Consider the following 14,674-nt stretch of genomic DNA (forward strand, 5'->3'; position numbering starts at 1 on the left):
AATATAAATTATTCACACATTCTGCTATCTTTTGGCTAATCCCAACAATGAGGATGTATGGTAATGGGATGAAATTGATGCAGGGACACTCACAAAGAATTGAATTATAGTGCAATGCTAACATTTATAGTATCAGAATGGGAATTACATATCACCAGACACATTAGTGATAAATAAAAAGTCACAAATTTCAGGTTGAACAAGATAAATAAAATGACTTGATTGGAAACTTTACAGTTACTACACAAAAGAAAAATGTTCATCCTAATAGGCATATTTATAACCTTTATGTATTGTCTATGAGAAAGGCAGGGGACATTGTAAAGTATATTCCATTTTTAAAGCTGTCTATCTTGAATCCTACATTTTACCATCGAAATAATCAATGTTCTGGGATTTTTCATAACTCCCAGGATAATTTAGATGAAGAAAATTAAAGTGTCAGAAAAGATACTGCAAATTTCATTTTTAAGTGTAATTTGCATAATTTCACAACAAAACACAGGAAGAAAATTCACATTCTTTCTTTTGAGACCACTAAAATAAACATTAAAATATGTAATCTGACATTTCTGGTCTCATTATTTTACCACTGTGCAAAGCATTCGACAAACGACTGCCATATTTACGCATGTATAATGCACATCCTGGTTTTTGATGGGGGAAAAGTGACAAAAAAATTGATTTCGTGTATAATGCGCAGATAATCCAGGTTCAAGAAATGGCTTTCTTAGTTGTAAGTCGTAAAACTGTTGCTATGCCAATCAAGAGCTAGTGACATCATACCTATTCAGTCACCTGTTGCTATGTGGACAAAGAGGAGAATATCCTTTTGTGTAAACAGTAAGTCACCAACCCAAGGCACCTCCCCCCTATCCCTCCACTGTGTTTAGCATTCACTAAAAACCACTTTTTCAGGAGTGGCTCGATAAGATGCTGTACACTAGACTGAGGAGACCTCTCATGGAATGTCGGAAGTTGTGCGGTGCATTGCATGGTTTTTAACATGTTCCGAATATAATTGTTTTCATGGATACACCCATCAGGATTTTAACGTAATAGGAATAAGGCACTATTACGCGTTCAGCAACCTTAAGTCATTTTTTAACCTTTCTACCTTTCCATACCTCTTGATGCACGCCTTGTCTGATGCAGCCAATGTCATAATTAAATTGGCATAGCATGTCTATCTGAGGAAGGGATTAGTTATATCCCAAAATGTAGTTTCACGTAAATCACATACTCACCAACGTAAGTACTTTTAAGTATTTTATAAAATCTTTCTTATATTGTACTGATAATTTTCACATTAGTGTCGCAATCTTGAATGGAATACTGTTGCCATATTCACAAACTACAGAATTCGAGCTTTACAACGATATATAACATGACAGGGTTCCGTAAACATGAAAAAAATATCCCATGCATAATACACATCAAAGTTTTTGGGTGCAAAAATTTGGGAAAAAAGTGCGCATTATACATGAGTACATACGGTATATAAAATTCTTCAAAGCAGTCATTACTTTGCAACACAATGCAGATATCTGTTAAGTTTTTAGATGTCAGAGGCCACTGACTTAATTTTAGAATCAAAAAGGGATAACTTAGATCATGATAATCATCAATAAAATATTAGTTATTTTAATGTATGAAGCTAAATTAAAAAACAATACTTACAAGTTTCTCCAGTCTAGGGCAACCCATTGCAAGATGAATAAGCGTTGTATCTGTTATCAACACACACTCTTCTAAGTCCATTTTCTCTAGCAGACGGCAGCTCTGTAAAAAAAAAAAACACAAATAAATAAAATAAAATGCTATTGTCATAACTGAAAAATCAAACTACCCGATTATGACATGCTTCACATATACTACTTGGTAATCTCCGATACATAGATATTTATGAATGCATTAAAAACAACATACAGAAGGGAAAATTCCTAAATGGATGTTCTCGCAACCAAAGTAAAGTTTTATACCAAAATCGATCCAATAAGGTAAGCACCAGTGGCACAACCACAAGGAGGAGGGGCATTGACTTCCCCACCCTGGACCGATATGAGTTCTAGGGATAGGTGCAAGGGGGGCAAACATTTACAGTCAAGTATACCTGCAGGGGGAAATTACCACCCACAACTTGAAATTTTATGCAAATAAAAATTTTCTTCCTCGCAATACCTGCTTTTCTTAGCCTTATCAAGTTCAGAACCATAGCTAGGTAGCAGCGGGAGTCTATCCTGGGCACCGAATGATCTAAATGAAAATAAGTTGTAAGATTGATTGATTTGTGGTTGTAAGTCCACTTTTCGCACAGAAAGGCTAATTGGGACTTGACTTAGTTTAAATTTGGATCCAAACCACTGTTCCTCCACCGGGTATCAAATACGTGACCCCTTGATCACATGGCAACAATGTTACCACTACACCATCGGGGAGGCACAAAAGTTGTAAAAGAGAGAATGGACTGCCATCCCGTGAAATTATTTGATCCCTATTAAATCAATATTGATTTCAGCCTGCAAAAAAATTGGATCCAAAAATTTTCTTGCTCGCTTCGCTCGCAATTATCATTGTTCTCTGTAATGCATTCTAAATTACCAGACAGAGAAATAAATGTTTGTTCTAAATTTTCTAAAAGCATGAACAATTGTTTCGAGGATAGGAAGTGTGCACATTTGAGACAATTTATGTATTGATTGATTGATTTGCTTTGTTATACTTTGCATCTTGTGCTACGTTTAGCTAATTTGCGAAGATGAGGATGAGTGATGAAATTGATTAATGGACACTCGCAAACATCCATGCTCAGGCCAGGATCTGAACCCGGGACCCCTGGTGTCGTAGCGCGATGTGCTAACCTCTCCGCCACGGGGACCGGCTGACAATTTATGTAATTTTTGCTGTTGAATGTTGTGAGAAGGATGAATAGGTTGTATAATGTATTTAAATAATATATGTTGTATATAATATGTATTAAAGAAACATTGCTCCATGTTGCATATATGTGAAACATATCATGCATTAAAGTTATACGTATGTTAATGTAAAAAAAATATATATTTGGAATGATTAATCAAGCACTTCATCTTTCACAAATAGTTTGTGTGCTTGTTTTCCATTATTAATATGAAATTGAACGTGTTGAAAAAATAATTCAAATCGTTTGTTCGAACACAAATGCTTTAGCACCAACTTCTACCCCTTTTTTGCATAATTTACAAAGGTAATAACGTCTATGATACTATTTCTACTAATACTACTAATAATAATAATGTTGGTCCCAGGTTCGAATCCAAGCTTGGACATGGATGTTTGCGAATGTTCATTCATCAATTTCACCACATCATCACTCATCCACATCTTCGCAAATTAGCTAAGAGTGGCACAAGAAGCGAAGTAAAATAAAGCAAATCAATATTAAAAACAATGTTATAATAATAACACTATTATTATTAGCTTTATGATTATTAAAATAATCAATTATTATTAACATTATTATTATTAAATTATTATTATTGGTACATTTATCCTGGTACTTGCCCTCCCCAATTTGTGGTTGCACCTCTGGTAAGCACCCTACAAAATACGAGGACCAACAATTAAGTAATGAGAATGATTTTATATTGTCCCACATGTTATCTCTGAAGTAACGCGTTCCTGATGTAGTGTGGTCCATAATCCACAACCTGGCAACACCTCATGAACTTGTGATAGGCATGCTGGGAATTATGCCGCCATGTCGTGAAGGAGGTGCAAGGGTGTCGTCACGTAATAGCTATGGAGCAGGGAGTGAACATCAAGTTTCATGAAGGACGTTCTGAAAACTGCTTGCTGGAATAAACATTTCTTGAATTCTATTGTTGTGGAGGACAAAACAGAGCATTTTGCTACGGTCCTTGTACGAACTAACAAATCGCTGAATGGAAGTCACTAAATTTACCAAGAGGCAAGAAAATGCAGCTCTCAAAGCCAAGGGTGAAGACAATGTTGTTGTTTTTTTAATGATAGCAAAGACATTATTCATCATGAAATTGTTCCAGAGGGTTAAAGTGTAATTGGTTCTTACTATCGTAGTGCTCGGATTGATTATGGAAGAGAACTGACCGTATCAGACCTCAGTATCCTGAACCAGGCAGTTGGTTCCTGCTCCACGATAATGCACGGTCCCACAGACCAGTGGTTGTCTATACATTCCAAGTCCAAAAACAGGTGAATGTGTTGAATCATCATCTTTACTCCCCAGATTTATCCCCCTGTGATTATTTCCCGTTCCCGAAAGTGAAGCTGCTGCTGAAATTACGTCCAATCTTCAAGTCATACCACATGAAGACTTGCAGATGTTGTATCGATCGTTGGCCAACCGTGCCAATTGCTGTATTGATACAGAAGGGATGTAGTTTTAGTAATAAACAAACAATGTTCAATTATTTTGTTTCCTTTTCACAATATAAAATCATTTTCATTACTTTATTGTCTGACCTTGTATGTCAAAATGAAATAAAAACTCACCCTGGCTAAAGCCTGGAAGCCTGTATCTGTGAACTGGGAGCAGCCAGCTACTTCCAGCGTACTCAACCGGTGACAGTGTTGAGCAAGAACGATGAGAGAGGTATCTGTGAGATGTGAACAGCCAGATAAACATAAATAATGGATTCTTGGACAGTTTTCTGCAAGATTGTGCACTGCTTCATCTGCGATATTCTGTAAAAGAAACAAAATATGTTTTATTAATATAGAAATCCTTTGATAATGACAACCAGTTCTATTTTGATTAGGGATTTTTTGTATGAAATAAATTAAGAGCCTGGGTCAGACCACTCTGTGATGGGGAAATTTTCAACTGTGCTTTTCCAATGAGCAAAAATAATTGTAGGAGGAAAACTAATGTCCTCTTCCTTTTAAAAAAATCCAACGCTTGTGTGAAGGGAAATTTTAGTATCCCCTTCCCAACCAATACAATTAGAATAAAATTTACATTTTACACAAGAATTGCAATTGGGAGAGCCTCTGTGGTCCCCATTATAAACCACACTGAGTAAAAAAAATCTAAAGTATAGTGCTGTTACCCTACAACTGTACAAAATTGTGTTGAAAACTATTCAATCATTCACCATAAAAAAATGCATTATTCAAAACTAAGGCATGATTCATGCCAGTAATAACTTTAGTTAGGAGTACACTTCGTAAATATTGTTGGGTTGTAAGTACCCTACATATCCAAGACTCACACTGTTCTTTTGGCATGTCTTAAGTAAGGATTAAGCAGGGGTGGATGAAAAATTAACAAAAAATATATTTCAGGAGAAATTTCAAACTTTTTATTCTAGTTTTCGCACTTTTTCCTGAAAAATTACAAAGAAAGTAATAATACTTTTTTTTTTGTGGTAAGTAAATTCATATACCTAGGTTATATAACTCTCTTTTCAGAAGAAGCAGTTTCCCTAGGAAACACTATGGTAGCATGCAATATATTTTACTTATTTTTTTCTGAAAAGTAAGGGATGGTTTTGAACTATATTTAGCACAACTGCAGTTACAGAGAGGTGCTACATTTTAGAATTTTTCTACTCACTATGGGTTATTGTGGGGGCTGCAGGGGTTCCCTGAAAATAAATTTATTTAGTAAATTACTCTTTTCTTCTTCTAATTGCACTTGCATCAAGATGTAATGTGATGCAATATAGACTTTTCTTTACTTCCTCTGAAAGCCCCGACATTCCATCCAAAATAGAAAATAAATTCTTTACAATAATAAGTTATTCTACTATTTTTGAAAACATATCCATAAACTTGAAAGCCCATAGTTTCAAAGTTAAAGTTTAACTCTATGAAAAAATAAAAATACTTTTCACAAACAAACAATACTCATATTGTGATGTAATTTGATATGTCATACCTCTATATTTATAATCTGTAGTTAGAGAAACGACGTGTTAATTGCAGCCATGTACAGGGTGTTTTAAAAAAGGTAACATAGCATGGTTTGAGTGTTTTCATTTATTTTTTATTTTCTTTAACACCCTGCAGTATCAATACTCATATGTATCCTCATCTGTTCACAATGGAACATACACAGACCGGTGTCCACTAAACAAACTGCACTTCCTATTCAAGAGAACCACGTTTATTCAACAATGTTCATAATAAGTGAACATAACAAAAATAAACCATAGAACCATTTTTATACAAAATATTTTCTATTTAGAAACTTATACTGGATTTCCAAAGAGTGGGAATGCTGGATGAAGAGTAACTTTGTTTTCATATTACACACACAAAATAGTACACATTTCAAAGTGATGCAATCAGCACACAAGTACAATAAAATTATAACTTACTGAAAAGTAATGTAAAAATTGTGGCTCAAGCAGAGATCGGACCTGGGCTATGCCATAACTTATTTCAAATTATATTAATTATAAAACAGATTCTAAAATGTCTGAAGACTTAACCCAGCTCTTTGAGCTATGAAGGCTGTGTATTTTTCACCCACAATAGACTTCGGATACTCCTCTCAAATATCATCCATCCCAACCCTTGGAACATAAACTACATCCAGCATCCATTTTCTACACTTTCAATGTAGTTCCTCTGGAATTCAGTGCTATCTTTGTACTGTGATCATACAAACAGGCCATAGAAACATTTATCACTTCTAACCTTTCTGGCAAGTGTGCATGCTATTTCCATTATTTGTGTACTTAGTGCCTTTCAGAAACTTTTCCCTTTCCCCATACAAACTGAAATCAAGTCAAAAAATAATAGGCAAGTAAACGAAAATTAGTAATTTCACTCTGCCATTAGTAGCATTCATCAAGAAATCAAGTTTACTTAATTTATTTTAAAAAAACTGAATTGTGTGTAAATAAAAATGGCTGAAGTTTCTCCCTGTAATTCATTCTGATGATACAAAGTTAATACTTGAAGACAAATTTTCTTTTTTATTTACATGCAAGTTAATTTATATTTACTCTATCCCATATAATTGCTAGACAGATTAAGAACAAACCTATCCTTGTTATAAAGAGAAGACAGAAGTTTGGGGAAGGAAGGTCCTAGAATCACCACTTACTGTGCAGCCATGTAGATTGATAACTTCTAAGTCTGGACAGAATCTTGCTAAGTTGCTGACAGCTTTGTCATTCACTTGGGGACATCCTTTGGAAATGAATGACTTGAGCTTCACACACATCCTGGCTAATGCTTCCACACCTGAAACATATGTAAAAAATGAAATCCATATAAAGAAATGCAAAAGTCATTAAGTATAAAAATTAGAGAAAAACTAAGGAGAAGATTACCACAATCACGTAATTCCAAAAATTAATTTTGACAAGCTCTTTATATTGACACAGAGTTCACCCAGCCAAGAACTGACTTCCGGTTATCAACAGAAGGAGAAGCGGACATTGAGGAAAGCTAAGAGAACCGTGGAACCAACACCTTAACACGTTACCTAGATTTCTCTGGCAGCAGGCTGAATCTAGACATTCGAAAGAGCCTGCACTCCTTAATGGATACCGAATTTCATGGTCACTGCCCCACTGTCTTGAGCAACTGACTCCTTTCATGGTTTGAGCAGTGTATATTCGGAAAGCAGGGTAACGTGTCCATCCTTGGTCCCTCCACTTCCTCAGATCAAAACACACCTGCCTACCTTGGGCACATTGGCTCTTCCAATCGACTCTAGGTCGAGCACTGTCGGGTGCCGGATTTGAGGGAGCCCAATGCACAGGACACCCCTTGCGGCTCAACTTGATTCAACACCGCAAAACTTACCAAGCCTGTTGAGATGAATCACATTTCACTCATACTTTAAAGTTTTATACTGATAGTTCATGTGCTGTATTCCTTTTACCTTCCAATTTTATGAACCATAAGACCAAGGAAAAGAACTACATATGTAGAAATTCTTTCAGTAAAAAAAATGCAATTATGTGATTACATATATCTTTAAGGAACTTCAATTTTTGCCATCTTGCATTGGATTATAGAGCAACCACAAGGAAAAGAACCTTTGGCGAAAAGTCTCTGTACAACTTCTCTTTCTTCCATTCAACTCGGGCAATAAGGAAGCATGCTCCACTCCGTCCCTCATTAGTCTCAGTAAAAACTGCACATCAGACCAGCTCTACCACACACAATTTTCCTTGACATACTTACCATCTTCAGTAATTTGGTCACACCAGGAGATATTGATGTGTGTAAGTTGAGGACAGCCATCGGCCAACGCTTTCAGAGACGAGTCCGCGATAGCAGAACAGGAGCCTAAGTCTAAACGCTGAAGTTTACTGCAATATTTACTCAGAGACTGGGAAGTACTGAAATAACAAAAAACCTTTCTTTAATACATTTTACACTTTCCAGTAGACTTCACATGCATGAATTACTACTGAGCTGAAACCAGATGTATCAAACTTGGCAAAGAAGAAAGTGAGTATAAATTCCACTGCCTTTCTCCTCCTCTGAAGCCGTTGGTATGTTCCGGGAACAATGCTTTCAATTGTTTTTTTCTTTTTAATTAAAGTCCCAATGACAGTGTATTAGCAGAGGTCAAACAGGATTGAAGCCTTTCTTAAATGTCTTTATCTTTAGAAATGTATCATTGTTATCACTTTCTGACTGACAATACTTTGAGAAAAATTAGAAATTATTATTACATTTCGCATATGCGACTGATTCGATTGCAGGGTCCTTGGCTTGCATGCAGCATGCACACACACACATATATATTATACCTACTACATTCTCTTACCGAGCCCATTTCAACAATTAAATAAACAAATAATTATTTGTACCTATCTGTTATCTTTTTGCAACCATTTAAATTCAAATCCTCGATGTTGTTGCATTGTTGTGCAAACGTTTTCATGGAAGAGTCTGCTACAGACTGACAGCCTCGAAGACTCAGTTGCTTTAGGAAGCCACCACATCTTTTGGAAATATTTTCCACCACAGGCCCCTGAAATTTTAAAAAATCAAGTAATTTTGTAATATTTGCAGTTTCTTTCATACCTTAAGTGGTTACAAAATTAAAAGCATCTATTATTTTGTGGTTCCTAATTTCCACACCAGTATTAGGCCACCATAAGAGAGTTGGTAAAATGGCCAAATGTCATGACTATCATGAGAAATACATTAAAAAAAAAGGTAAAGTGCTCCCCTGTGCATAGCACCATGCCATGAAAGCTTATAGGGGGTGTGGGGGTAACACCCCACACTTTCTTGATCCGGTCGTGAGTGGGGGTGATGTGATCAGCATCACGCCCCTGACCACCTTTACCCCCCAGGGTTTCCCCCAGGTACCCATGTTATTCGACGCAGGGTAGGCGCCGGGGCCGCTTCAATCGTTAGAAAAGTTCCTGGATTTGAACCGGCCGGGGAACGAACCTGGGACCTTTAGCATGGTAAACAGACACGTTACCGACTGAGCCACCGCGGCCACGTGTGAGAAATACATGCTGTATTCAATTGCCTGTCAATGTGAGCAAATAAAAATGACTCCTACATATACCCTGTCCCAGTATCTCTGGAGCAGGCAAACAAAAGCACGTCTCTGCACAAGTAGTGATGCGGGACGGCCATCAGTGAACATGTGATAGGGAACAGGATTGTGTGGAGGGGAGGAAATAGACTGCAGCCACCAGCCCTTGCAGCAGCGTGTACTGCTTCGCTCTGCCCACTTGATTTCCTCTCAGACTCCGACACTATATACGATTGGTAGCATGGTTCAATCATTTGTGGGAACATGATTTGATTGATTGATTACGTTTATTTTACTTCGCTTCTGTCACTTTTGGCTAATCACAAAGGTGAGTGATGATACGATGAGGGGACATCCACAAAGGGTACCCATGCCCAGGACAGGATTTGAACCCAGCATCCTTGGATTCGTAGCACACTGTGTAACAACTCTGCCACAGATGTCGGCTTGAAGAGCTCAAGAAAATTCTGTATTGGCCCTGCATCATGAGGACAACTACATAACAAAACTAGAAAGCCAGTTCACAGCATTGAGAAGTTGTCCAGTTGACCATGCAACTAAGAACAAAATCGTTCCTTGGCAGCCCTTGGCCCCTAAGAGGCTGATACACGCGTTATGGTGCGAGGATATTATATTTTGACAAAATTTTCACCTGGGCTGAAAACTCAAAGAATAAGAAGAAACAAGGTAATCAGTACACACTAATACATAACATCATACATTTGATTGATTTGGTTTGGTTTATTTTACTTTGCATTTCTGCCACTTGTGGCTAATCGCAAAGAGGAGTGATATGATGAAGGGGCATCCACAAAGGACACCCATGCAGAGGCTGGGATTCAAGCCGGGACATCTGACAACGTTGCATGATAAACACTCTGCCACGGAGGTATACATACGTTTGAATTTGAGAAAAGTTTTGCCCATTGGAAAAAAAGAAAGTATTTTATGCACAGTAAGGCTAATTAAGACTGGACCTACAATTTAAAGTGGGATCTGAACAAGTGTACCTACACCAGGTATCGAACACTGTACATCTCGATTACACAGTGACAACAAGAAGTGCTATTGGTATCAGAAACTATCAATTGCAACTTACTCACAGATACTGGCCAATACCTTTCTATGGTTTGGGTATCTTGTGTGGTCTGCAATGCAACACCTTAGAAAAATCTGAATGTCATGAAAAATTGCACAATTTTCATTAATTTTGCACCAACATGTGGGGAAAAAAAAGGCACAGACCAGCAGATGACTCAACCTTCACTCCACATCCTCCACTGGAGGAAATCCAAACTGCCACTAAACAAGAGTAAACTGATGCACTACCATCTCCACCGTAGATGGCCAATCTGTGTTAATAAAGGCAGTGCTCCAACAAAAACAAACGTGGAAATCTGCATCACAGCATGAACCAGTAATTAGCATGACAAACATGAGGAGGTATCAAAAAGTTTTGCCTGTTGAGGTATAATTTAATTAATAATGGAAAGATTGAAACAATGAACATACATATAGTTTGCCTGTAGCATCCTCTACTCAGAGTTACCCTTCCGCACAGTTGCCATCACATTCGATGCATTTGTGCGAGCAGTTTATCCAGCCCTCAAAACCAGTTTGGAAAAATTCCACCGAACACTCCCTGCCCCAATGCTCAGAGCTGTTTTAATCTCCTGTAGGGCATCGAATCTCATGACACGAAGCACAGACTTAGCTCACACTTAAGTAGTTAAGTTCAAAGTGGGAGAAACCGAAAGTGTGGACATGACAAGGAGTGGCAGGCCATCAACGTCTCTGACCTACGAAAACCGCCACAGGGATGATGAGCTCATTCGAGAGGATAGACGCATCACCATTCAGGAAATTTCTGATGCAGTGCACATGTCCTATGGATCAGCACATGCAATGAATTTGAATTTGAATTTAAAATTTTGGGAGCGTCAGCACTTAGGCTATTTTGCTCCCTTCACATTATACGGGGGCCAGCCCCTTACCATTACATATAACAACTCTAACTTTGCATTAAAAATCTTAAAATGTTCTGACTTGTTAAAAGCTGAGGCTGTAAAAGGGCTCTCAGCACACATAAGGACAAAAGAACAGGACAATACAAACAAAATTATACTGGCCGTGGGGCCAGTCGCCAGAGCCTCGTTAGTCTTCAGTCCAGGGTGTACTGACGTGGAAGTGAGGTTGACATTTGGGTGTACTACGTGGAAGGTCACCACTTACACCCCAGCACATGCAATGATTGAAAGTTTGGGATACCATAAAGTCTGAGCTAAGTCTGTGCTTCGTGGCATGAGGTTCGATGAGCTACAGGAGGTTAAAACAGTTCTGAAGAGTGGGGCAGGGAGTGTTCTGTGGAATTTTTCCAAGCTGGTTTTGAGGGCTGGATAAAATGCTGGCAGAAATGCATCGAACTTGGTCGAAAGGTAACTCTGAGTAGAGGACAGTACAGGCAAACTATATGTAGCCTATGTTCATTGTTTCAATCTTCCCATTATTAAACAAACAAACAAACTTTTTGATACCTCCTCGTACATATGGTCAACAAATTATTTCATCAATTGAAGGAATAATCAATAACATTGCTAACAGAGTCCGTGTTTCACTGCAACAATATGTTGAAAATGCAAAATATTCTAGTTATTTTTAATGCTTTTTATTTTTTATTTTATCTGCAATGTTTCATTCTGGTTTTCCACAACTGTCTCGAGCTACACCAAGATATACATACAACAACACAACCTCACATGGCTAGTCACTGTACACTTCTGGTTATGTGAACCTTTAAGAAGAATATAAATATGTTGAAATAAATCTAATCATTCAAAAAGGATGAAGCGCATAAAGGAAGCAAACCATCAAAAAAAATCATCCATGTAATAGAAGTTTCTAATGTTTAGTAAATTCAGCTACAAGTAATAGTTAAATATAATGCACACTTATGAATCCAGTTCACACTACACTTAAAAGGCAGATGAACTCAATTCAGGCACTTTTGCACAAAAGTGCCACATAACATTAATTTCAAAAAAAGGCCAAGAAAACGTTACAACTAGCTTAAATTACCTCAATATCTGTTTGGAAATCAAATAAGTCTATCCTCTGCCAGTTACTTCCATCTAGAGCGAGAACATTCCACGCTTTGGAAACTTGAGCACACCTACATAGGGACACCACATCCAAATACGAGAAGATTCTGGGAACAACAGAATGTGTAATTAACAGCACTTTCTATCTGAAAACAGGTATAAAAATGATATTGAAATGTTTGCAAAAACAATTTTCTTAATGGAATTTTAAATACCACATTTCCCGGACATGATCCAAAGGGATGGTTTTCAGTGAATGATCTTCCATAGTTCTGCCACTACTATAGAAAAATTAAATTGTTGCATAACAAACCAGGTATAACGGGTTCTGAAGAGTTATGATTAGAAATACAACTTTTTAATACCTCAAATAGCACATTTCTTTGCTACAAGGGGATGTTTCACAAACTTCTCATCTCAGTCATGGATCTCCACAAGGATTTTTCCAAGTGGAAAGCAGGCATATCTCCCAAAAATAGCATTACTCCCTCGTAACCTTGCCCCCCCCCCCTTTTTCAAGATGTCCCATTGCCACCATCATCAAACTAAATGAGTAGAAAGAGGAAATCATAATTACAAAGAAGAAGGTCTTCAAATAAGTACAAATACTTTCAAAATAATATCTTTATACTCAATGCCTCATTAATTTCAAAAGTATGTCAATAAAATATCTAAACTAAAATGGTAAAACCACCATTGACAATTTTATGATTCTTTCCATCTGAACTATGATTTGTAACTTACAACAATTGTGTAGAACTTTGATAATACCAAAACCATGTGCAATGAAATTTTAAGAGCATATTATGTGTGCTAGCAATACAGGAAACCTAAATTTCTCAGCAGGTAGGGAAGTTGATGCTTTTTTCGAACCTGAACATTCTAACACATTTCCCAACAGCTTCTCACAGAGAACTCTTGCATCACAACTTTTAATGATGTCAAATTAATAAACACCACCTATTTATTTCTCTATTTTAATCGAAAACTACTATATAGCCTGAAATACACACATGGAGAATGAAAAATACACAAAGAAAACATTAATGTGCTGTGTATTGATACTCTTGAATATTACCTACCTCAGTAACAATTCCTTAGGCAATTTCTTATTTATTAAAGCTTCATCATCCGAAAATACTCGTGTCAACTGCAATAGAAAAAAGTAAATTTTCAAAAACTCCTTTGGTTACAGGAAAGCATAATCATAAATCTAAACACAACAAAGAAGTGTAATTTTTCACAAAACAATTTATTTTGCTCCATTTTTTTCCCCTCTGAACTTTAACATGACTATTAACAAAGAGCAAACCATTTTTCCAAGAATAATATTTACAAATAAAAATGTCAAGTCTTAAAAACACTTATTTTATATTACAAAAACTAATGAAACTTCACCAATTTATTCACTAGTTTGTTAATATTCTTCAAATAGAACCATTACAGGAATATTATATTTAAAATATATAGGGGCTAAGGGTGTACCAGTTAGAAATTATTGCTGATATAGTTATAGCATCAACGAGTGGAAGAAATAACATTGAAGGCAACAACAAATTAGTAAATAACACTGGACTACTCTTCCCCCTCCCCTTTAGTTTCAGTAATTTAAACTGACAAAACATCCAGCTCTGTCGAATTATTATGTCATTTACAAGGCCTATTCATAAAGGTAGGGCATGTGGCAAGGATGCTGGTAGGGTTTGGACTGAGGAGAAACAAACTGGACTTATTTTCATACAGAATATGAATTATGCTTCCTATTCAAGCATACAGATGGCATAAGTGTGTACTCCCTCTTACAAACTATTCATATAAATATGAAAGTGGTAAAATTAACAATGGTACGAAGAGTGATTCACAAAAAGAAAAATGTAAATAATCAACACTGCTTTATGTCACTGTTGAATGATCAGCTTTTAAGTTTGGCTGGGAGAGATGATTCGCCAGTTTTATATAATTTGCTACTGTAATTGGTATGCAGATGCATTCAAAAAATTACTCCCATAATAACAGAAAACGTGTCATGGCTCATTAAAAAAAAGGGGGTTACCGAACTGTGCTAATTAATACAAAAAGACACATTTTT

General features: G+C 36.7%; 1 protein-coding gene across 7 annotated transcripts in view; it reads right to left on the reverse strand.

Annotated features, from left to right (window-relative positions):
- Positions 1 to 14,674, reverse strand: part of LOC145999962 (F-box/LRR-repeat protein 20) — a 40,049-nt gene that overhangs the window by 14,436 nt on the left and 10,939 nt on the right. For all 7 annotated transcript variants that reach the window (XM_083137286.1, XM_083137264.1, XM_083137291.1 and 4 more), the window contains 7 exons: positions 13,668 to 13,735; positions 12,563 to 12,692; positions 8,802 to 8,965; positions 8,167 to 8,324; positions 7,076 to 7,215; positions 4,513 to 4,704; positions 1,681 to 1,782 (listed from right to left, as the gene is read on the reverse strand). In XM_083137286.1, coding sequence (XP_082993412.1) covers positions 1,681 to 1,782; positions 4,513 to 4,704; positions 7,076 to 7,215; positions 8,167 to 8,324; positions 8,802 to 8,965; positions 12,563 to 12,692; positions 13,668 to 13,735 — 954 coding nt within the window. The remainder of the gene's footprint in view (positions 1 to 1,680; positions 1,783 to 4,512; positions 4,705 to 7,075; positions 7,216 to 8,166; positions 8,325 to 8,801; positions 8,966 to 12,562; positions 12,693 to 13,667; positions 13,736 to 14,674) is intronic.

The sequence above is a fragment of the Lepisma saccharinum genome, chromosome 1 (assembly GCF_977018435.1).
Source record: "Lepisma saccharinum chromosome 1, izLepSacc3.1, whole genome shotgun sequence".
Classification (NCBI taxonomy): Eukaryota; Metazoa; Arthropoda; class Insecta; order Zygentoma; family Lepismatidae; genus Lepisma; species Lepisma saccharinum.